The sequence below is a fragment of the Macrobrachium nipponense genome, chromosome 4, assembly GCF_015104395.2.
Source record: "Macrobrachium nipponense isolate FS-2020 chromosome 4, ASM1510439v2, whole genome shotgun sequence".
NCBI classification, from domain to species: domain Eukaryota; kingdom Metazoa; phylum Arthropoda; class Malacostraca; order Decapoda; family Palaemonidae; genus Macrobrachium; species Macrobrachium nipponense.
The window spans coordinates 116,728,963-116,752,097 of NC_061100.1; the positions used below are offsets into that span (position 1 = coordinate 116,728,963).

The 23,135-nt window shown below is 39.8% G+C and overlaps 1 protein-coding gene across 5 annotated transcripts in view; it reads left to right on the top strand.

Annotated features, from left to right (window-relative positions):
• LOC135211084 (ankyrin repeat and SAM domain-containing protein 3-like) overlaps positions 1-22,046 on the top strand; it is a 172,153-nt gene extending 150,107 nt beyond the window's left edge. For 4 of the 5 annotated variants that reach the window (XM_064244153.1, XM_064244155.1, XM_064244152.1 and 1 more), the window contains exon 9: positions 9,609-11,514. In XM_064244153.1, the coding sequence (XP_064100223.1) occupies positions 9,609-9,914 (306 nt within the window). In that variant the 3' untranslated portion in view covers positions 9,915-11,514. Of the gene's footprint in view, positions 1-9,608; positions 11,515-21,872 lie in introns of those variants that run through there. The other variant, XM_064244156.1, reaches the window with a different exon arrangement.
• Positions 22,047-23,135: the final 1,089 nt, after the last annotated feature.

Below are 23,135 nucleotides of genomic sequence, written 5' to 3' on the forward strand. Positions count from 1 at the left end.
GTGTCTTAAGAACGGAACCCCCGTCGTAACCCGGGGACCGCCTGTATATAGCTGTATTTTCTGAAGTCCGACAGAATTTCAAAAACTTCCAGCACACGCAGTGGTCAGCCAGGTGGTTAGTACCCATTCCCGCCGCTGGGAGGCGGGTATCAGGAACCATTCCCATTTTCTATTCATAATTTTTCTGTCGCCGGTGCTGGAAACACCTGTTTTCAGTACCTCCGTCTTAGGATTTTGGAAACTTCATTGCCGCTAAGTATCCTAATTGTCTTTTGATTTATTTACTTGGATTTGTGGCTAGGCATACGCTATCTTAAATTGATTTGAATTTGATTCTTTTTTGCATAAGATATCTGAATCTAGTTAGGCTAGTTTCAGAGGGTGTTGTCTGCAAAGATAGGGTGTGGCTACCGAAAGCTTCGGTAGATCCGCACTTGGTATGCACGAGGGGTATGGGTCTTGCTTCTTTGTTGAGATTTGTCATGTAAGGAGTGTGAGACTTTGTCTAATTCCGTAAGGAAGAGGTATGATTCGTATGTACGCAATTAATCAGTAAACAAAAGTCAGGGTAGTGAACCTGCTAACCTTCCTGTAGACTTTATTTTGCCTAACCCTGTAGTATGGCCTACGGGCTATGAATACGTCTGCGAGAGGTGCTCGCTCTCCTTCATTGTTGTGAAGAGTGCTTCTTCTGTAATTGTTACTCCTAACCCTGTAGTGTTGCCTTCGGGCCCTAAAACAGTGTCTGTAGAGGGTATTGCCCTTTCTCTGATACTCTATCAATTCGTAACTTAGAATCGAAAGTGCTTGCTTTAGAAAGCAAAAGTGAAGTGGCTAAGTGCAGTGACAGTGCCCCTTGTGTAGTGGAGTGTGCGTCAGATCGGCCTTATTTCGCCTCTAGGCCGGGACTTCTGCTTGACTCCCAGGAACACAGGGAGAGAGCATGTCGAAAGCCGAAGGAGGGTTACAAGGAACCCCCACCGATCTGACGTGCCTTCGGCAGACCTGAAGATACTCCCAGGCTGCCAAAGTGCGTGCACGTGCACGAATCCTGAAGGATTGCTTCTCATCCTCCGAAGCGTCCTCCCCGCGCAGGGGTTGGAGCTTTCGGAAGGACTCGCGCCCTCTAATAGAAGCTTTATAGAAGAGGACGCTTCACGTCCTCTCTCTCTCTCTCTCGTTATGCATTTCAGTGAGAAGTAAGAAGGCAAACGTCGCCTGAACACGTGTACGTCTTTCCACCGAGAAATACGAAAAAGAAGTCATAGAAGCAGGACGCTTTTGAGAGCGGACGTCCGAGCTTTGTTACTGTGAGAATAAGAAGGTGTTCCCTCGCCCCTCGTATTTTCACACGATCAACCCTTCTCCTGAGACTGCTTCGTGCAGTCGGATTTCTCTCCGAGATGTATCTCGCTCTTCCCTGAAGGCAGTTTCTCTCGCTTGGTTTTTACGCCTGTCAGGAGCGTGACGCTTTTCTGCACGCTTCTTTTGATGCTCGGCTTGGACGGGACGCTTGGATGGACGCCAGGCGCGCGCTGGTGCGTGCTTGACGTCAAGCGCGCACGCCAGTGGACACCGAGCGCGCGCCAGCGCACGCCAGGTGTGTCGCCTGGCTGAACGTTTCTGTTGAACTCTTCAAGCTCTTGTTTATGATTTGGGCCTAAAGAATTTTTACCTCTACCTTCGGTGATACCTTCTACCTCACCTGCAAAGAATATGAAGTAAGCAGTGCTTCGGAAGAAGCTTAAAGTGAACAGACAACTTCGTCTTCAAAACCCAGCAAGACCTCGGGTTTCGTGAATTCAAGAGGTCTCTGTCAATTAATATTGCTTTTTGCAAAGGTCGATGGAGTTAAGGAAAGCTCAAGGGAAGATCTCGTTTGTTCTACCGCAGTCAAGACTCTGCGATAAGGCAGTTACGGGTTATGTAAAAGCTCGACGTCTTGCACGTCATGACGCTCGACAACGTTCGGTAGGATTCTTGCAAAGGCACTCATCAAGAGGACGCTCTTCAGGAAAGCGCAAGACAGGACTTCCTTTGCCATACTGCCAATAAATTTAGGTTGCAAGCTTTTTAGTCCATCTGAAGGGCTTTTCAGATGATAGATTTTGTTAGTTCCTAGTTCGGGACTACGCAGCCGAAGTTGAACATCGGGGTCCTACCTGCCGTAAGCCCAGTCTCTTAACAGGATTCTTGCCCCTTCCTCGATTGATACGGGAATCGGAAAAATAATATGCTCGACTTCCTGGATTACGTTTTGTCAATTCAGTGACTTTCCCCCATTGACAGTATACTATCGTTTTGTCAAGTAAGTGGGTATCCCCTCATTGACAAAATATCTCTGTCCTGTAAATGGGTTAGGTTGCATTAACAAACATATCTATAACTTTATTGCGTAAGCGGATAAACTCTTTTTGACAAGATTCGGAAGAGCTCTCATTCATCAATCGCAGACTCGTACAAGTAATAGACTGGTAGACTACGTCAATGAACGCTTATGTCCAATAACATAAGAAGCTTGAGCCGTCCGCTTCGATTCTCTAAGATTTGTTCATGAAACTTGCCTGTTATGTATTTCCGAATTCAGCTATAGATATGTCTGCCAGGTAGGTATGAACAAACTTTATTGTATCATAACAATATCATATTTTGCCTTGCGTTATTTTACTACTGGTTGGTTCAAGTCATATACGCTTGCTGTAGTTATCTCTTCGGATGGCAACCGAGAGGTCTATTGTCTATTATTTTAAGGGCATTTAATCATTACTCCCTGCAGCCTTCCAGGAGTTTCCAATTTATCTTTTACCGTTGTATGGTAGTGTTATGACGACACAAACGCATCTCTATATTTAGCGTTTTCTGTTTCGCTTAAATATACCAACTTGAGTCTCTTTCTGCTCAAAAAATAACGGACCTATTTCTTCATAGAATAGAGTAGCTGGCAACCCATGCATAACGGTAAGAGACGATGAACGTAAGCTGCTGTCACTGTCTTCCAGTCCAACCGAGCCAGTACCAGCTCGTTCACTGTCATGCACGGTAGGTTACGTCTCTCTCTCCTGCGGGATTGACTGACTAACCGTATCTCTGTGCTGGCGGTTACGTCTCTCTCTCCTGCGGGATTGACTGACTAACTGTATCTCTGCCCTACAATCACGGACTTTAGCCTAAGATTGAGGGGATTTCTTACATGAATGAATAAACATTGCATTCGTTTTGCCTTACTATGTTCAACAGAGATATCTCTTACTTCTTTCGGTGCTCGTTACCGCATGGTATAGGACTACGAGTCTACCGCAACATTGCACTATTATATGCTCTCCTGCTTAGGCAAAGCGCAGCCTTATTAGGGAAGTAAGCATGCTCGGTGAGGGAATGGATGAGCCTGCTGGGGACCATTTCCTTCCTGAAGAAGTTTGTTTCCCTGAATAGACTGCAATTCAGACCTCTACAGTTTTTTCCTACCGGGAAACTGAAATTTTATCCAAGATCTAGATATGATTCTGAACATCTCTCAGTGCGTCAAGTATCACCTGAGGTGATAGAGAGAAGGCTCCGGAAATCTGGAGAGGGTTTCAGATGTCCTGGAACATAATCTGAAAGAAGTGGAAGCAATTCGGTCGTCCCTCCAGTCCTCAAAACGAGTTTTTGGAACAAGTGGTCCAGATCAACTCGGGTATTCCACAGCTCTCATATCTTAAGAAGTATCTTCTCTCGGTCCCTGTTCGAGTTTACGAGAAAGAGCCTATTATGACAACAGGCATAGAACGTAACGATCCTCTAGAGTTACAGGATTGCAAAAGTCCGTACGAATCTTCTCGATCGATGGCAGCAACTACTGTCTTCCGAGTGGAATCTTTGTTTAGAAGTATGTTGAGAGTGTGGAGACTTTAGGGACGTCCTTTCATTCATCTCTTCGCAATGTTGAGGACAAAGAGGCTTCTTCTTCTCTGCTCCCTTATTCTCGATCCAGGAGCGGTAGCATTACACGCCATCCTATGGTATTGAACGGGGATGGATGTTTAGTCTCTTTTCCCCTTTTTTCAAACGCTTAGGAAATGTAATAAGATGAATTATGACGTCACAGGGAGCGACACTGTTGGCCTTCAAGATCCTGGATTCACAGAGGTCACGTCCTTCCTAGTTCACTTTCCAAGGACCTTTTCCGAGAGAGTCAGTCTACTCTAACACGAAAGGTACCTATAACCTCTCCGCTCTGAGTGTGACTACGTTCAGACTATCGAGATGCTGGCAGTCACAACTATTAAAGAATATGCAAATATGTTGTTGACGGCCTTTGGGGTCAGAGATTTGCTTTGGTCAAACAACAAAGCCCTTCACGATCTTTGAGTTCTGTGAAATCTCGAAACTCGCTCACCTTCTACTTTTTGTCTTGCCTGTTTTCTCGGAGTCAGACACTCGTGCGAGATCAGGCGACATATAGTAGCCCTGAGTTTCTTGTTGACGAAGTCGGTTGCGTTTATACACCCCCGTTGATCGTGTAACATGAGACCAGGTTGGACTGTCAGGCATTCGTCCTTCGGGACTGAATCGCCTTTTTGCTCCGCGCTCCTTTCCCCTGGAACCAGAAGCTTGAGTCAGGAGTTGCTCTTGAGTTGATTCGCTGACGACGTTGGGTTGCGTTGATACACCCCCCAAGGTTTGCTTAGCCTGAATCGCCCAGGCAGTCCAGACACTCATCCTTCAGCGAAGAATAGTGCCTTATGGTCTTCAGGGTACAGCCTTGCTGTCCTTGATTCATCTGACTGGTCAACTGGTCGGTCACCTGACTTTAGTACAGATGGACTGACTGTGCATGTCCAGATCGAAGCTTTCAATATGGAACTTAGACGTAGTCTGAAGTTCTTGATGTCAAAGCATTCGAACCTCTCCTACCTGTTAACTTCTTGCACGTGATCAGAAAGGCCTATCTTCTAACCACCCTAGATACGACAAAGAGGGTTAGTGAGGTTTTAAGCCATCGTCAGAAGTTTTGGCTTTAGAGAACACAATGCGGTGTATTCTCTAAGCCTTCCGTTGTGGCCTAAGAATGGAAACCAGTCTTGTCCTTGGGCCAGGAGCTTGGAATCAAGGATGGCACAAGTTATTGGGCAGGAGCCAGAGAGAGTCCTGTGCCCTGTCGGGTCTCTCAAGTTTTATCTACATAAAACTCAAGAAAGTCGAAGTCCTTCGGGCAATCTGCAGTGTTCCGAAAAAGACCAGACTTGCCCATATCGAAGAACATCCTGGCTTTAGTGTTAAGGAGTTCTTTCAAAAAGGCTTCTTCATTGTGTTTGCACAAAGATTTGAAATCTTTTGATCTGAATACTCACGAGGTGAGGGCGCGGCCTTGGAAGCATTTCAACAGAGCATGGCACTCAGCAACATCCTGAGTACCACGTTTTAGCGAAGCAACTCTGTGTTCACTTCACACTCCCTGCGGGATGTGAAGATTGCACATGAGATCTGCTGCTCGCTAGGGCCATACGTGTCTGCAGACACAATCTTGGGGGCAAGAAGTACCACTCATCCTATCCTGTAGAAAATGGTTAGGAAGAGCATTTAATTTAGTTGTTGAGTCGCCGCCAATGGCGACTTCTTAACCCTGAAGCCTTAGTTAAAACACCTTAACTTTGGCTAGGTTGGTCAGGTGGTGATATATATATATATATATATATATATATATATATATATATATATATATATATATATATATATATATTTATTTTACTTCTAAGCCCTCATGGTATGGTCAATGTCTAGTCACATTGTGGTCACGCCCCCGTTGACAGATCATCTGGAGTGCACCAGCTATATAGGTCTCTACCTCGCTGGCAACTCTAGTAAAGCAGAAGCAGACTTGGGTGACAGTAATCACGAAGTCAGCTATGCTAACAGGTGGAACCAAGATGTAAATCATCTGCATGCATTTGTTTCCCAAAATCCTTCTATTCTGTCCCTTCCCACCTCCAACGGTGGGATTCAGCTATATATATATCTGAAAGGTAAGTTTCATGAACAAAATGATATTGTTATGATACAATAAAGTTTGTTCATACTTACCTGGCAGATATATATAATCAAGTACCCACCCACCTCCCCTCAGGGGACAGTGGAAATAAAAATTATGAATAGAAAATGGGAATGTTCCTGATACCCGCCTCCCAGCGGCGGGAATGGGTACTAACCACCTGGCCGACCACTGCGTGTGCCGGAAGTTTTTGAAATTCTGTCGGACTTCAGAAAATACAGCTATATATATATCTGCCAGGTAAGTATGAACAAACTTTATTGTATCATAACAATATAATTTTGTCTTCTAAATACATCTCGTATTCGTAGGTGTGCAATTGTTCTTTGTCCTCCCCGAATTGTAGATGAATAACGGAAGACATTGCCTGTTCCCCGCCCTGCCAGCTCTACTTCCAAAGTAATAGAAATGTCCTCCCTGATCCAGCCCATGAGAGGCGGTTCTTCAGGCAGTACAATCCCTGTGTTTTCATTACTGAAAAGCGCTCTGCTTTCATTGCAACTCCGACTTCTCACCGAACAGCAATGAAGTAGCGGTTTAGCATTTTCAGTCCTCTGTAAAACAACAGAGATTAAGCCTTCTTCATGGGCTGGTGTCATCGGCGGGATTTTTCTACGTTCAGAATCTTGAGAGTTAACTTCTCTCGATTCAGCTGTGAAGAAGTAGGTCTGCATTCATCTATCACCTTCGTCTTCAATGGCACATAGTATTGTTTCTCCTTAGTTGAGATTCAACTACTATGAGAACTTCTGTCTTGCCATCAGGGACCTCGGTCTCTAGAAGGCAGTTGACTTTCGTCTGATGGGCACATGCCTTGAGAGAATCATCATCTCGCCTTCCAGCATCGGTGGCAACAAGATAGACGATTTTTATGGTCTCTTGGCATAACCCTTTAAAAGGCGAGTGTAATGTAACTACGCCTTGGATACATGACGGCTCACCTCACAAAACCGAACGCAGTCAGTCAGCAGCTGTCGAAGCGTCCAAGACTGTCACAAGCTACGCTGTGGACTTTGTATCGGACTTTATCCTACTGACGTGTTCCGGTACCCATAAGTATCAACACCCACCATGGAGTGTCGGTGTCTTTATCCACTGCGGAGACGACGAGACCGCGAGAGACTTCGCTACAGTGGGATACGAGACCGTTAAAGACTTCGCTGTAGTTGGATAGACCAGTGGTGGGGTACTGGACATCACTCTGAAGAATATCGGACAGGAAGATGGATAGGTCATTGCGTCCATATCTTTCTTTCCCTTCAGGACTGTCCACAGGTCCTTGGAACCTCATTTCCCTGGACCAGTGGTGGATGCTTGCAAGATGTGTTTGCTTACCCAGCTTCTTCAAGAGGACAAGTTGCATCTCGTCCATGGTGTGCAGTTGTAGAGGTAAGAAGGATGCGAGAGTGACTAGCTCTCCCCCTTCCATGCCTCGTCCCTCCTCTCCTCTTCCTTCGGGTTGAGGATAGGACTCAAACTCACACTGGCTGGTCGGACGATTGATGTGGTTAGCCTATACATAAGCATCCTTTTTATGTTTCTTACTAGAATCATAGAAGCAATCCTGCTCCTTCCTCTAGCAAGGGAAGGAAGGAGACTGACAATAATGCAAACCCTTCCCAGAACTTTGCATTAATGTCTCCGACACCAAATATTCTTCACAGCCCTTTTTCGGATGAGTCATGATTCCTCACTCATTTCGAAAAGGCCCAGAAGTCTGACTCTTGATCATGCAGCTCCTATGCTCCAATCAAGTTGTCAGAGGCAGCAGGGCACTCTTCCTCGCTCTTACGACCAGGAGGAGTAGCCTAGGTGCGCAGAACTCCAGTCAGTTCTAGAGGCTCACTTAGATTCCTCCCACCAATCAGTGAGTCTTCCTTATGTAAAGGACCGCGGGTTTGTATACCGTGTAGGAACAAATCACAATTTTTGAAAGTAAATTGTATTTTCCCTAACTATACAAACCTGAGGTCCTTTACATATATGCCCACCTCATGCCACTCCTCAATCTGAACCTGGGCCGAAAGGCAAAGTGAAGTGTTTTCATCCGGGCAGGCTACCCTGCCCCTTGGTAGTTACTGCCAAACCACCTTGTTAAAGATTCAACAACCATAATTCCAGCTACACCGTAAGTAATTGCTTATGTAAAGGACCTCAGGTTTGTATAGTTAGGAAAAATACAATTTACTTTAAAAAATTGTGATTTTCCTGTTGGTCTTGGCTTCCTCGAAGAGAGTTGGAGAGATTCATGGCCTGAGTTATGACGTTAAACACACCAAAATCCCTCGTTGCATGATGACAGATTTGCCTCGTTTTCAGTTCCCTCCCTGAATGAGTTTGTGGACAGCAATCTGCAGGAGTTATTGCTTTTTCCTGTCAGAACTCGTCACTTAAGGCCTAAATGTTGTAGAATTTTTGTTAGCACAGCCTGGTCCAGAAGGGAAGTGTCCATGAAAGCAATTTCATTCTGTCTGCATGAGGTGATTAAACAGGTATGCTCCTCACCTTTTAGTTCTGTCACAGAGTCTGTGCAGGCTAGAGCACATAACATCAGAGGAATGAGTTCTCTGGCATTTAAGGGGAATTTGTCTGTTCATAGGATTTTGAAAGTTGGTTCTTGGCTTCGGCAGACCACGTCCACTTTCTTTTACCTGCAGGCCATTGCCCACAGGTCCTTGACACTTTTTCCTTGTGTCTGATGGTGGATGCCCAACAATTTGTGTAGCTCATCCAGTTCTCCTGGCAGGACAGTTTCTTATTTGAGATGATTGTGTGGAAGAGAGATCTTCTTCCTACGGGCGGGCTGAAGAATAGAGATGTTATATGCTGGAATTGGTCTGATACCAAGTGAGAGTGGCAGCCATACTGGTTGCAGTTATTTGGTTTGTTCCTATACAATAGACAAATCTGCATCTCAGTAGCACCTACTCCTCTCTCTGGCAAGGGGAGGAAGGAGTGGTAACAAACCCCTGTGGCCCGAATGCAATGAATTTGGACATGTCTCATTGTGTTTAATCCCAGCAGGCTGACATTTTAGATACTCACTTATCTATTCTCTCACAGGCTCAGACCTCCTTCTTTAGAACTCGATCTTCTAGGGAAGGTGGTGAGGTGGGCTGAACCCCCAGCTGGTTCAGGGTACTTGTACCTCCCTCCGAGTATAAGTCTGTCTTGTTGTTAAGACCGAAGGTTTGTTCCGCATGTGAACAAATGAAAAATTTTTAATCGGCTTGTATTTTTCATAGTTAACAAACCTGAGGTCTTAATGTTACCTGCCCACCTCTAGCTGCCCCTCTCATATCCTGGGTTGGAAGAAAGACTGATGCGTCACAAGGTTCCAAGCCCTGTTGGTGACCAGCTTCTACCTTGTATACACATGACGTGCCAGATGCCACAGATTCCATGCTTTACAATCTTTGACTGTTTTTTTAACCAGTTTCCAGCTGGCTTTAGAAGAATATATTGTTAAGACCTCAGGTTTGTTAGCTATGAAAAATACAAATTGATTAAAAATTTGTCACTTTTGTTTTGAAAAAAGTTGCATTTTGTGCCATTTATCATGATTTTCTTTTTGTAGGTAAGCCAAGAGAATGATTTAAGAGTTGTAACAGAAGGTTGGGTAGTTGAGGCTCGAGGACGGTTACAAGAATGTCACCAGCGTGGTCAGCTCTTGATGTCACACATAAGTACTGTCCAACAGTGTGTGTCAATTCTTTCTTCTCAGCCACCAAGTGTACAATCACCTTTAATGCAGCCTGCAATCTACTCAACTTTAAGGGAAAATATAACCCATATAACAGGTCAAACTGAAGCTATTCTTGCCCTCACAGACCCAAGCACTCCAAGGGGACCCCGAAGTCCACTTTTACCTTGCAAAACATGATTACGATTTTAAAAACAATGGTATTGAAGAAGAGGATACTGATCAGCTACTATACGTATACAGTATATCATAAATACATAGCTATATTATAATAAGCCATCTTTAGAGTTATTCATAACTTTATTGTAACTCAAAATCCTTTGCTTTTATTCATTTAGCAGTGCCATAATTGGAGACAATATATATATCTTCTACAGTTGTGAAAATTCAACTTCATTTGTAAAGCCCAGTCTATAAAATTGAAAGGTGTGAAAAATGACTTGTAGACTTAAAAATCTATACAGAAAATACATAGGTAAATGAAGGTAATTAACAGAATTGAAAGTTAAGAATTTACTTCCTCTGAATAATAGCCATATTCAGAGGCTGTGACTCCTATGGAATTTACCTATTACTTTTAGGGAAGCAGCTTTAAGGAAATGCTTTTGGTAATTCCATAAAAAAAAAAAATATATAGTACACTTATAGGACACAAACAAATGTTAAATAAGGTTATGGGTGCCCAAAGAATTTGACAGTCTTAGAACCAGGGCAGTTTAATATACCAAAGCCAACAATTCTTTTTGAAGCTTTTCTTATTAGTAATAGCATTCTGTTATCAGACTTTTTGACAGCTAGATCTTCCTGCCCTGATATAAATTTATTTTTGTTACATCTTGACAATCAATGATGCTCCTTCATTAATTTAAGGTAATATTGAATTCAAGTTCCCATTTTTTTTAACTCTGTCATCTTCCTCAAACATCATAAATATACCATCGAGTAGGTAGTTAGCTTAAGTTGCATTAGAAAGTGAACATTTTGTCAACCATTTTGTACTTCATCATCATTGTTTGGCTGTTGCCTTTGACTTTTAGTTGAAAACACTGCATTGTTTAAATTTTGTATTTTGTTCTTTGCAGGAAGTGCTTTTCTTTGATGTTAAGTTTCAGTTTGGGGATGTGTGATTTTCATTTCCATGAGCCCTTTCTTTACAATTTTTTTAATTTCCTTAAGTAAAGCAGCAAGAATAGAAATTTTCTCCCATATCTGTATGTTGCTGTAGTGACATTTGATTTTTGCTGTTAGCTCAAACAGTCTTAACAAAGGTGCTAATACCCCACCTAATAGGATAGAACATAATAATTTTTTTACGTATAGGTTATATGTGAAAGTAATTTTAAGATGTCTTGTGATTAATTATGAAAGGGTAATTCATAGTAAGGTAAGCAGCATGGTTTAGATAATTCAACCAAAAAATGGTTATTGTTGAAAATGGATATGCACTAGGTTGAGAAGCATTGTTGTTATGCCTTGTGTACAAAAATAAAAGTACTGCCAATGATTAGATATTAAGATTTGTAAAGATAATAAAAATTTTAAGATATTTTTTACTTGTTGATGAAGAGTCTTATTTGAGTAATCTCAAGATCACTTGTATACTTATATGTATTATATAAAGAAAGAAGATAACATTATTAATTCTGATTTTCATTCTTACATAATTATGTTTTTAAATTAAGTAGATGACAGATGTTACAGCTGACCAATTTTAAAAAGTAATATTGAATTTGATACCGCTTACCCAAAGTGTTCCATGATTAAAGAAGTACTGTACTTTTGCCCTGGTTTAATTTGAAGTTTATGATAAAAGTATTTTGTTGCCCTAAAGTCTTGAACTCAAATTCTGACTTTAGCTGATAAAATCATTAATGACAGAGATTCAATGGATCTAGGTTTAAATAATGTGTTCTCTGTGTCTGATATCAAGTTTTTATTATATAAAGCATATTTCTGCGTAGGTACCCGTAAGTCATATTTAGCATTCATGTAGGTCCCAGACATGAACTTGAATAGGTCTTGCAGACAGAAATACTAGGGCTGACCTTTCACATATACTATGCACCATGGACTCAGTGGTAAGTAGTAAGTGCATTTCCTTGTATGTACTACAATTCGCTTAGGGTAGATGCAGAAGTAAGAATGAGATGGGCACTCCTTATATAATTGATAGGTTTATCTGTAAAATATGTTTTATGTTATTAAACTTATTAGATCACAAATCTATCAATCTTACTGAGCCAGAATCATAACATAGGAAGGTGGTTGGGAGTATGGATTTTCCCTTCAGTGAAAGCTGGGTTATTGAACTTTGGCAACAAGATATAGTATGATTGTTATGTAGATGATGGTGCCAGATTCTTCACCAGTGATAATGTTTGATCATGACTAATTGTAGTAGTGAAATGTTCAGATGATGGAAATCTTAATCGGGTGAAGAACAGTAGCGTCAAAACAACATTTTTTTCTCTCCTTTATTCATGGTCTGTGTTAACAAAATTTTGGACAGCTGTCCCCAAAAAATATTTAAAATAACATATTTATAACAAAAAACATAAAAATTAATAAAAAAAAATTATGCAAGCAACACGCACATAATGTGAAAAATGAATCTATTTTACTTTCCTGCTGAAGGCAGTGTTATCTATATTTAAGTTAGGTTTTAATTTTTTATATGAAAGGTTTCTAACAGTCTTAGCTCAGTTTCAAAATGAGCCATACATAGAATAATGAAATCCAAAAAATTTAAATTAACATTGCATAAGCCATGGCAGTGCTCTCTTATGGAGGACTGAGGCCACATATAGTTAATGGTCCTTGAACTTATGCCTCTGTGTACAAAAACTTTGGTAGACAACAGTTTCACTGAACTAACCATGTATCCCGAACTACACTTCAGACAAATTTGTATACAATCATTGAAAACAGTTCGCTAGTCAATGACTCTGACTTGATCAGATTGCCAATTTATCAACTATTAAAAAATACCATCTTTACATCTTTTTTTAAAGTGTTTTAATGATTTGTTTTCTTTATCTAATAAACCATTGATTTTCAGGAAATCTGAAATATACCATAATACTTGGTCTTTTGTTTCTTTTATCCCATTGCAACTTATGATGTTATTGGAAGGTTCTTTAATCTTTAGTAAAATAGCTTATCTGGGAACTGTTGTTGTTAAAGAATGTCTTCAAAAACTTTACTTCCTTGTGAATAAGGAAGTAATTCGATAACAACCTGTAGGTTCTGAAAAGTAAAGTACTACTGATATTGTTTAATTTGTATCTTACACTAGATTCACTTAAGAAAGTTAAACTAAGTCTAGAGAAAGTGGGTTTTCTATGCATTTCAATTTCTATATTCCAGACAGCTTTTGTTATCAAGAGATCTAAAAATAGCATCCTTCCTTCATTTTCCTCCTCTATAGTAAATTTAGTATTGGCATGTTTTGAATTTAAATAGTTGAAGAATTTTATGGTATAACTTTTTTATTTAAAAATAATGGTGTCATTGACACACCTCCAATATAAGACAGGTTTAAAACTTAAAGGACAGTTATCTAACCATTCAGTCACATAAAAACTAAGAAAATATTGACCAAAGTACCTGATATCGGATTACCTATTGCTAATGCTAATGTCTAAAATATTCCTTATTAATTAAAAATATAAAGAATTAATCATAAACAATGAGGTTTAACAGATCAATAAACTTGGATTTACTTAGTCCCCTAAAGTTTTCTCTACTGTGCATTTTGTTTGCCACTAGTATTTCTAAAACCTCTTTCGTCCTTTATAAAGTTCTTCAGCTACAGTATTTAAATTCGAAACATGACAATATCTACTTTACTATGGAGGAGGAAAATGATGGAAAGATGCCATTTTTAGATCTCTTGATAATGAAAACTGACTGAAACATAGAAATGGAAATCTACGGAAAACCCACTTTCTCTGGATTTAGTTTAAATTTCTTAAGTGAATGTAGTACGTATAATATACAAATTAAACAAAATTAGCATTCTACTTTTCAGAACCTAACAAGTTGTCCTCAAGTTACTTCCTTTTTCACAAGGAAGTAATGTTTGTGAAGACATTCTTTAACAACATCAGTAACCCTGATGAGCTATTTTACAAAGGGTTAATAAATTTTCCCAATAAAGTCATGAATTGTAATACGGTAAAAGAAACAAAAGACCAAGTACCATATATGTATTATATTTCAGATTTCCCTTTGCATCAAATAAAATCAATGGTTTATTAGAAAGAAAAAATAAAACAACTGACTGAAACATACTTGAAAGATGTAAAGATATGAATGGAATTTTTCAGTACGTAATTGAAAAATTGGCAATCTGTTGAAACCAGAGTTAATGACTATGCTCAAGATCGTATGCAAATTGTGTCTGATATGTAGTTTGGAATATGTGGTTTGTTCAACAAAACTGTTGAGCTAAGGCTGTTAGAAACATTTTATATAGAAAAATTAAAGCCTAACTTAAATACAGATGACTCTGCCTTTAGCAGGGAAGTATTTTAATTTAGATTCATTTTTATCATGATCTGTGTTCATCATAGTACTTATTTTGATATTTATTTTATGTTTTCTGGGTGTAAATGTTTTTAATTTTTACAGAACCTGAAGATGGACAGTTGTCTTAAATGTTATTAGCATAGAATGTGAATAAAGGAAAGAAGAGAAAGTTGAGGTTTATTTTGATACTACAGTTCCTCACCTTATTAAGATTTCCCTCATCTGAAAGTTTAATCAGTTTAAGTGACCATGGTAGAACAGTGTGTGGGTCCTTCTTGTCACCTGTAAATATTTGACAGAATAGGACACTGAACAGCTGCCCCTCCTGCTTTTGCTGTGCCAACTACTATAAGGTAACCCAATGTGGCAGGTTCTGAGGCATTCTCTTGTGTTATCAGATCCATCTCTTGTTAACTTCCCAGAGTCCTCAGCCTTGGTGGATGCCTCTGTCTACTGCTTGTTCTGTTGCTACTTCAGGTGCTCCAGCTGCAAAATGTTCCTTCAGGTATGTCTGGGAGAGGCTGGATCAGCCCATGACATGATGACTTTGTCATCAACTTTCTCATCCTTCTTCCTTGGTTTCTGCATAGTGAGACAACTGGCAGTGCAGGAAGGACTGAAAGGTACCTGTCTTTTGCCAAGAATGACAGGGGTCCTTGCAACTGTTCTTAGGAGTAGGTGATCACAGGTGCAGTGGAATATTCAACTCAAAGCTTGCTCACATCTGATCTCTGGTGCATGAACCTGTTTATGCCTAGTTGCCCAATCTTCTCAGGAGAGGAGACTGACCTTGATTCTTTCCATACTTATACCTGTGATATATTGGGAATCAGTGTATGTTTTGTGTCATTAAATTACCTATGTTTTCTTGTGGAGTATCATTTGTTTGTTTATGTTTCTTTTTGTGAGAACTGATTCCGTCAGAAGGTTTGGATCACTTTCAGCAAAGGTTTGCATGTCTGTTGTTTTTATGTGGTCTATGATTTCTGTTTATGCCATGAGTTTTGGCGGTTGTGTACAATGGTCTGTCTTCAGTCTTATTCTCAATAAATGAGAAAAGGAAACTACAAGTTTGATTAAGCAGCTACCTCATCATATTTATATCATATTTGGTGACGAGTGAGTACAAATCCAGCAACGATGTTTGTGCTTTTGGAAGAAATATTGCCTGCCGGTGCCCTAGCCTATCGTAAGTTGTACTAGGCTAACTCTTGGATGTCAACAAAGGTATCATTAGGCTATGGTCTTGTTGGGCCTAAGATGAAGGTAATGGAGCGGCTGATGTGATGTGAAGACGAAAGAAGCTGGTCGGAGAATTTTGATTGTATTTTTGCATCATTCATGATTGCCTAGTCTAGCATTTTGGCTATATTTTGAAGTTTTGTGCCTGAGTAAGCTTAGGCCTAACAATGGCCTCTGTTGCACATAAAAGAATCAATCCTTTTGATCCTAAGAAGATCAAATTGGAGGTTTGGCTGTCGATGTTAGCAGCTCATTTTTCACATGCAAGTGTCAATGATGAATCCAAGAAAAAGAGTACTTAGCTTGTATCTTTAGGGAGAGACTTACAGTACTTTGGCCAGTCTCTGTGTACCTAAATTGCCGCATGAGGTAGATTATAAGGACAAAGTGAAAACTTTGAAATTGAATTTCATTGTAAAGCCTTCATACCACAGAGCTTTGATTAAGTTTCAGCAACATAAGAAACTTAAAGTTGAATCTTTACGGGATTTGTATTTAGAATTGAAAGCTTTAGCCAAGGAATGCAATTTTGGTGATGCATTTGATGGCAGAGATAGAGATCAAATGTTCATGGTTATTAAAAGGGAGGTGTATTTTCCTGATTTAGTTGTGGAAAATTTAGACCTGCAGTCTATGACTTCAGCAGAAACTTTGGAGAGAATACTGAATTATGAAAAGGCATTTTGCTCAGAGAAAACAAGCTTATCTGCAGATGTTTGTGCTTTAGGTCTACACAGTAATGTTAACTCTTTTAAAAAGAAAGGCAATATCAAGTGTAAGCATTGTGGTCATCCTCCATAAAAGTGAAGACTGCAGATTTCACACCTAGATTGTTCATTTTGTAGTAAGAAAGGACACCTGAAATGGGTTAGTTGTTTGTTTAATGTATCCAACCAGAGATCGGTAAATCAGTATCAGAGTGTTAAAAAGATTAGCGACTCAAATGGTCATTCACACAATTCTTCAAATAAAATGTGGAGAAACAAGAAGAAAGTGAATACCTTGACTGAGGATGGTCAATGTTTTTCAAATGATAGTGATGGCCAATTACTTAGTCTAAGAGACAGCAGTTCCTCGGAATTGGTTTGGTATGTCCTGGGACATGTTTATGACTGGTTCCCAGGTCTTCACAGTCATGACTATGTTCCCATGATCAGTACCACCCAGGGTAAGGCTGAGACATCTCCCTCTGCTTTGGTGAAGCATCCTGGTGTATCACTTGGGTCCTGAGGGTCTTTAGCCCATGGAATTGCTACAAGCCAAGGTGAAGAGACACTTCCAAGAATGTATATTGTTCATTCGTGAGCACAATGGTCTTTGGGAAGCAACAAGGACTCCTCCTTGGCTCCTTGCATCTTCCATCAAGCATGCTGAGGGTTTCATAAAGGGGACTTCATCATTCAGGCTATCCTGATCCCCACTTGAGTAGGATGTACTGGAGGAAGTGGACTCTGATCTCCAAATCATAGAATTCCCCATCACTGTAGTCATTTTTTCATGCTTCTTTCCTGCTTCTGAGGCATCCATGGAGGTACTAAGCCCCAGAGGATGTAGAAACTTGGCCCCCCTCTAAAAGCAGATTTGTCAGTCTGCTGACTGATGAACAGCCTTTCCAAGGAGTGGCTTTATGCAAAATGGATTGCATTCATGGCTGCTGAAGCAAGGTCCAAGATGTCCATCACCTTGGATTCACTTAGTGGCATTATGGTTGGAACTGTTGTGCGATGTGATGACAGACCTCGTCTTCGCCAGTGGGTTTTTGGAAGAAAATGTAGATATACACGTTCTTGAGACATCACTATGCCAGTCATGGGCTGTCGACAAGACAGGTTTCTGCCAAGAGCGGTTGCTTTTCAGAATGGGTCAATGCTGGGCTTGCCCTTGTTCTTTTAAAAAATAAGGTTGAGGGAGTGGTAAAGAAATAGCATCCTGATGCTCAGGACCTCAATATCATCCCTTCAGGGTCTGCAAAGGTATCTGGAGTGTAGCCTTTGGGGCAGCTAAGCCAAAGATATGCTTGAGTAGAGGCTTGTGGACCATGAGCCTAATTAACCCTTTTAGTCTTCCTCTCTGGCTTTGGTCCAAAAGAGGCAAAGGGAAGAAAAAAAGAGGAGTACACTGCCATACCATAGGGCGATGTGGCCGAGATTTGGAGCAGAACCCTAGGTATTCTGCATCCTTCTGGTTACAGGCATTGTTTGAAGGAATGATTCTCTACCCTTTTTGACCCTAGCTTTTTCTGCAGGGCCTCCAGACCTCTTGATTTGTCACAGGGCATGGACATTATTTAGAAAAGATGTGCTGAAAGTCATCAGTGACTGCTTCCAAATTTCTAGTTTACTTTTATTGGTAGAGTTTTCAAACAGTGGAGATTGGTGATTAATCTCTCTTTACAGGGCAGATTTATTTGGCAGGCTCTGTTCAAGATGCAAATTGCATGTTCCATGTTGGCTGTGATAACAGAGGGTGATTTCATGTGTTTGATAGCTCTAAGGATACATAGTTTCAGGTACCCATCCATCAGGACTCTTGGAAATACCTCTGCTTTGTTTGTGACAGGACAGTTCAAAACCCTGGGCTTAAGAGGGTCAACTACTCCACAGGTATCCATGCAAGTTTCATGCTACTATCTACTTGATTCCATTCTCTTAGGATCTGTACGCTGCAATATTTTGATGATTAGTTGATCCTTGCTATGTGCATTTAAATACTCTGGGATCAGGATCAAGTGTTTTAATTTTTTCATAGTCTGGGGTTTGCAGTAAACTGCGATATGTTGTACTTTCAGCCCAACCAGCAGACAAAGTACCTTGGCATTTTAACCCTCTTACGACGACTGGACGTATTTTACGTCGTCATTTTTTGTCTCCCGTGCGCCGACTGGACGTATTTTACGTCGACTTACAAAAGTTTTTTTTAAAATTCGCGGAAAAATACTTATAGGCCTACCAGCCTAAAACTTTTGAATCACGCGCCTTGGGGGATGCTGGGAGTTCACGGATCAAGGTGTTGTTTTGTTTACAATCGTTACGCAGGCGCGCAAGCGCGAATTTCTTTCTTGCCGCACTAAAAAGTATCTGTGACACATCTCGGAAATTATTTTGTCACTTTGACATAATTTTTGTACCATTGTAAATTAGCCGTTACATGAAGTATTATATATGAAAATGTGCGCATTTTTATGTAGAATACAACAATAAAATACTCATGATTGTAGCTTTTATCAGTTTTGAGATATTTTCATATAAATAACGATAATTGCCAAAATTTCAACCTTTGGTCAACTTTGACTCTACCGAAATGGTAAAAAAACGCAATTGTAAGCTAAAACTCTTATTTTGTAGTAATATTCAATCATTTACCTTAATTTTGCAACTAATTGGAAGTCTCTAGCACAATATTTCGATAAATGGTGAATTTATGAAAAAACTTTTTCCTTACGTCCGCGCGGTAACTCTTCCGAAAAAAATCATACATGCGATTGTGGTAATGATTGCACCATTTTAAAATTAGCCGTTATATAAAGTTTTATATATGGAAATGTGCGTAATTTCATGCACAATACAACTAAAAACAACCCATAGTTGTATCTTTTATCAGTTTTGAGATATTTTTATATAAATAACGATAATTGCCAAAATTTCAACCTTTGGTCAACTTTGACTACCGAAATGGTCGAAAAACGCAATTGTAAGCTAAAACGCTTATATTTTAGTAATATTCAAGCATTTACCCTCATTTTGCAACAAATTGGAAGTCTCTAGCACAATATTTCGATTTATGGTGAATTTATGAAAAAAATAACATTTTCTTTACGTCCGCGCGGTAACTCTTCCGAAAAAATCATACGTGCGATTGTGGTAATGTTTGCACCATTTTAAATTAGCTGTTACATAAAGTTTTATATATGAAAATGTGCACAATTTCATGTAGAATACAACCAAAAATAATTGAAGGTTGTAGCTTTTCTCATTTTTGAAATATTTGCATATAAATCACGATAAATAGAAAAAAAACCACGTTCGGTCAACTTTGACTCTACCGAAATGGTCGAAAAACGCAATTGTAAGCTAAAACTCTTACAGTCTAGTAATATTCAGTCATTTATCTTCATCTTCAAACAAATTCGAAGTCTCTAGCAAAATATTTAGATTTATGGTGAATTTAAAAAAAAATCTTTCCTTCCCTCCGCGCGCGGATTCTCCGCCACAAATCTCCGAAATGCGTACGTCCCATTCTCGGAATATTTGCTCCGTTTCATATTAGGCATTTCATAGAGTTTTATATATGAAAATGTGCGCAATTTCATGTAAAATAAAACGAAAAATATTTGAAGGTTGTAGCTTTTCTTATTTTCGAAATAATTGCATATAAAAAATATATATATAAAAAAATTCGACATTCGGTCAACTTCAACTCGTCAGATATGGTCGAAAACTGCAATTGTGCTAATACTCTTACAGTATAGTAATATTCAATCATTTGTCTTCATTTTGAAAGAAATTGGAAGTCTCTAGGACAATATTTAGATTTATGGTGAATTTTTGAAAAAAATATTTGTTTACGTCCGCGTGTTACGAATTCATGCATTATTTTGTGATAATATTTTCTCTGTGTTGCTTTTATCATTTTACAATGTGTTATATACCAAAATGATTGCAATTTAATGTATATTACAACCAAAAAAAAGTTTCTTGTTACCTTTAACCGTTTTGCGCACAGCGCGATTTGAATACAATTATATATGAAATTTTGTTTTTGCGCTATCATATATCGCATTATTTATATATGATAATGATAATTTTTTTCATTTCTGATGGTTGCATACTAAACATCAGCCAATGACGAAAAAAGGAGCCAAAAATGAACTCTTAATCTTGAAAACTAAGCGCGCTGTGATTTTTTGAAAAAAATATTTTTTCCGCTTCCACGCTCACTCTGAAACACCTCCGGCACATGGGAGACAATTTTTTTTTTGCCGCTTCGGCGTAAGAGGGTTAATCAACATGTCATTTTTTTAAGATTCTTAAGCCAGCAAGTTTAGGGAGGTGTCAGCTCGGTTGTTTTCTTGTTAGAAACAACCAGTTTGGTTTGGCAAGTCATTATTATTATAGTATGTCCTTGAAGAAGTTCATCCTTCACAATTTACTCTATCTGTAGTCACTGCAGTGGTGTCTGAAACGGCGCTGGTGTCCTACTTCATATCCTTTAGGTGTTTGGACATCAAACAATTTTATCATGGAATTGGGTGCAGCACTTCTGGCATTTTGGGATGAGTCATTTGGTAATATTGATGAACAGTAACAATTATTCTGGCTTATGTGGGGACTATCTTCCTCTTCCTTTCAGTTGGCAAGGCTGATGCAGTTCACTAATGTGGGCCGTTCACTACTCTATTAAACTGTCAGCCAACAGCCAAATACATCTAGGGTCAGCTGAGTGCAGTGGCAGACCAGCTCAGTTGCCAGGGCCAGGCCATAGGAGTGGTCTCATCATTGTCAGATGGCAGCATTGCTGTTCAAGGTTTAGGGACACCAATGATTAACTTGTTTGCCACCTGGTTAGATAAGAAGTTCCCTGTCCCATGTAACACTGGAGGATGCCTTTTAGCACCAATGTGTCACATTCAACAGCTATTGATTAACAAAGCAAGCTACTGCTGCAAACAGTGTTGTTTTCTAGCATTAAATACTGTTCAGTTCACTAGTTCTAGTTTTCTACAACTGAAATGTGAAATAGTTTGCCTTGTGCAGTTGTGAATCTTCTGGTGAGCGAGGAGTGGGCTAATTTCCCTTTTGAACTTTCTTGGGTTTATAGTCTGTTTACTGTCTACGAAGGTTTTCAGCTGAAGATTTAGAGAAAGAATGTTGGTAATGCCTGGTTCTCAGGAGAATCCTGGTGGAATCTCATTGGGCACCCTGTGTACTATTCTGATCTGCTGAGCTCTTATCTAAATGCAAAGAGAACTACCCTGTGGCCCACAGCTTCAGCAGTCCTAAAAGAGGTACCACCAGTTTGTGGAGTCATTGATGGAGATTATTCAACAAATTTTGTGGAAGAGAAAGGCATTTCTTGCAAGGATTCATGTGAGATGTCTGTCTTATCACTAAGTCATCAGTAGATGCGTTTCAGGTGAAGTCGGGCGTCTAATGTCACTTGTCAAGAGATAAAGTTGTAAAACAGATGTATATTTATTTACAGTCACCAGTTATCAATGTTTATTTGAAGAATACCATGCTTTGTTGATGCTTTTATTACTTACAAAGTAATTAATTTGATTATAATAAGACAGGTATTGTCAGTATTTACTGTAAACCCTTTTTTGTTTGTACAAGAATTCAAACAGCATCTTTTAATTTATTTCAGGCACAGACTGGAGTCATTTGTTGAAACATGGTAACAAAGTGGTTAATGGGGCTGATTTGGGGAACACCCTCACCCATCTGCTGTCACCAATCACTTAGGTAATCTTCACTAACTGTCAAGTGAGGACATCTTGCTGTGATCTTATTGACTTCTTGGTTGGAAATGTCAGCAGACATTTCAAAAACAAACTCACGTGGGAGCCATTCATCTGGAGTCATTTAACCATGCAATTCACCTTCAGTCCACCTTGTTGGTTCAGGCAGGAGCAATAGGCACTTTTGTTCCTGAAACAAGAGGAATCAGGAGATGTTGAATAAATCCAGGGTCACATATTAAACTCTCCATACATAACAGCTGTAAAAAAGAAACTGTAAGTGTAGATGATGAGATACATCGAAGAATGTGAATACTGAGGAGCTTGTCCACTGTTTATCATGTGACAACCTCAGAAGCTGAAACATCATGGGTAACCCCACACTTGATAAGGCCATAAAGTTAATGATGGCCCCCACTGATTTATATACTACTACTGAGATGCTCTTCACCTGACCCCTTTGATGAAAGTAGTTCTCAGGTAGTCAAATAAATACTTCACCTGTCGTTTTCTGTGCTAGATGCCATGGTTGACTCCAGAGCTGAAGTCAACTTCCTGTCAATGTAGTGCAGGAACTGGAGCTGGTGACAGTGCTGTCACCAGTGTCCTAAAAGGAATGGGACAAAGTGGACATAGCATACTAGGAGCACTTGCACTAACTCCCACCCACATGGATTGGCATTTTACACCACTGTATTCCATGTATATAGTTCCACTATGAAAAATGTTTAAGTAGTTCTCAGAAACCTCTTCCTGAAAGGAGAGGGTATAGTTGTGGATTGTGCCTAGAATTGGCTAAGTGATAGGCAAGAAACCTGCATAAGCAAAGAAAGTTTTAGATTGTTTCTCTTTGTCTGATAGTGCAAGACAGTAAGTCATCAACTGTAACTGAATTGGAGAAGAGTGAGAGCCTGTTTGTCTCTGAGGATCGCTATCCTCAGAAGGAAAGGAAAGGTTCCATTCAGATGATTCACATGCACTTTCCTGTCTTTATTACAGATAATGATAAAGGAGAATTTCCCATATAAATGTACATACTCATACAGAAACAGTTGAACAACAATCTCATCTATCAGAGAATTCGAAGGTCTTCTCAACCTGTCACTGGGATTCTCAAATGGCAGTGTGAAGAGTTGTATGAGCTGGGCATTCTTGAGCCAAGTATCTCA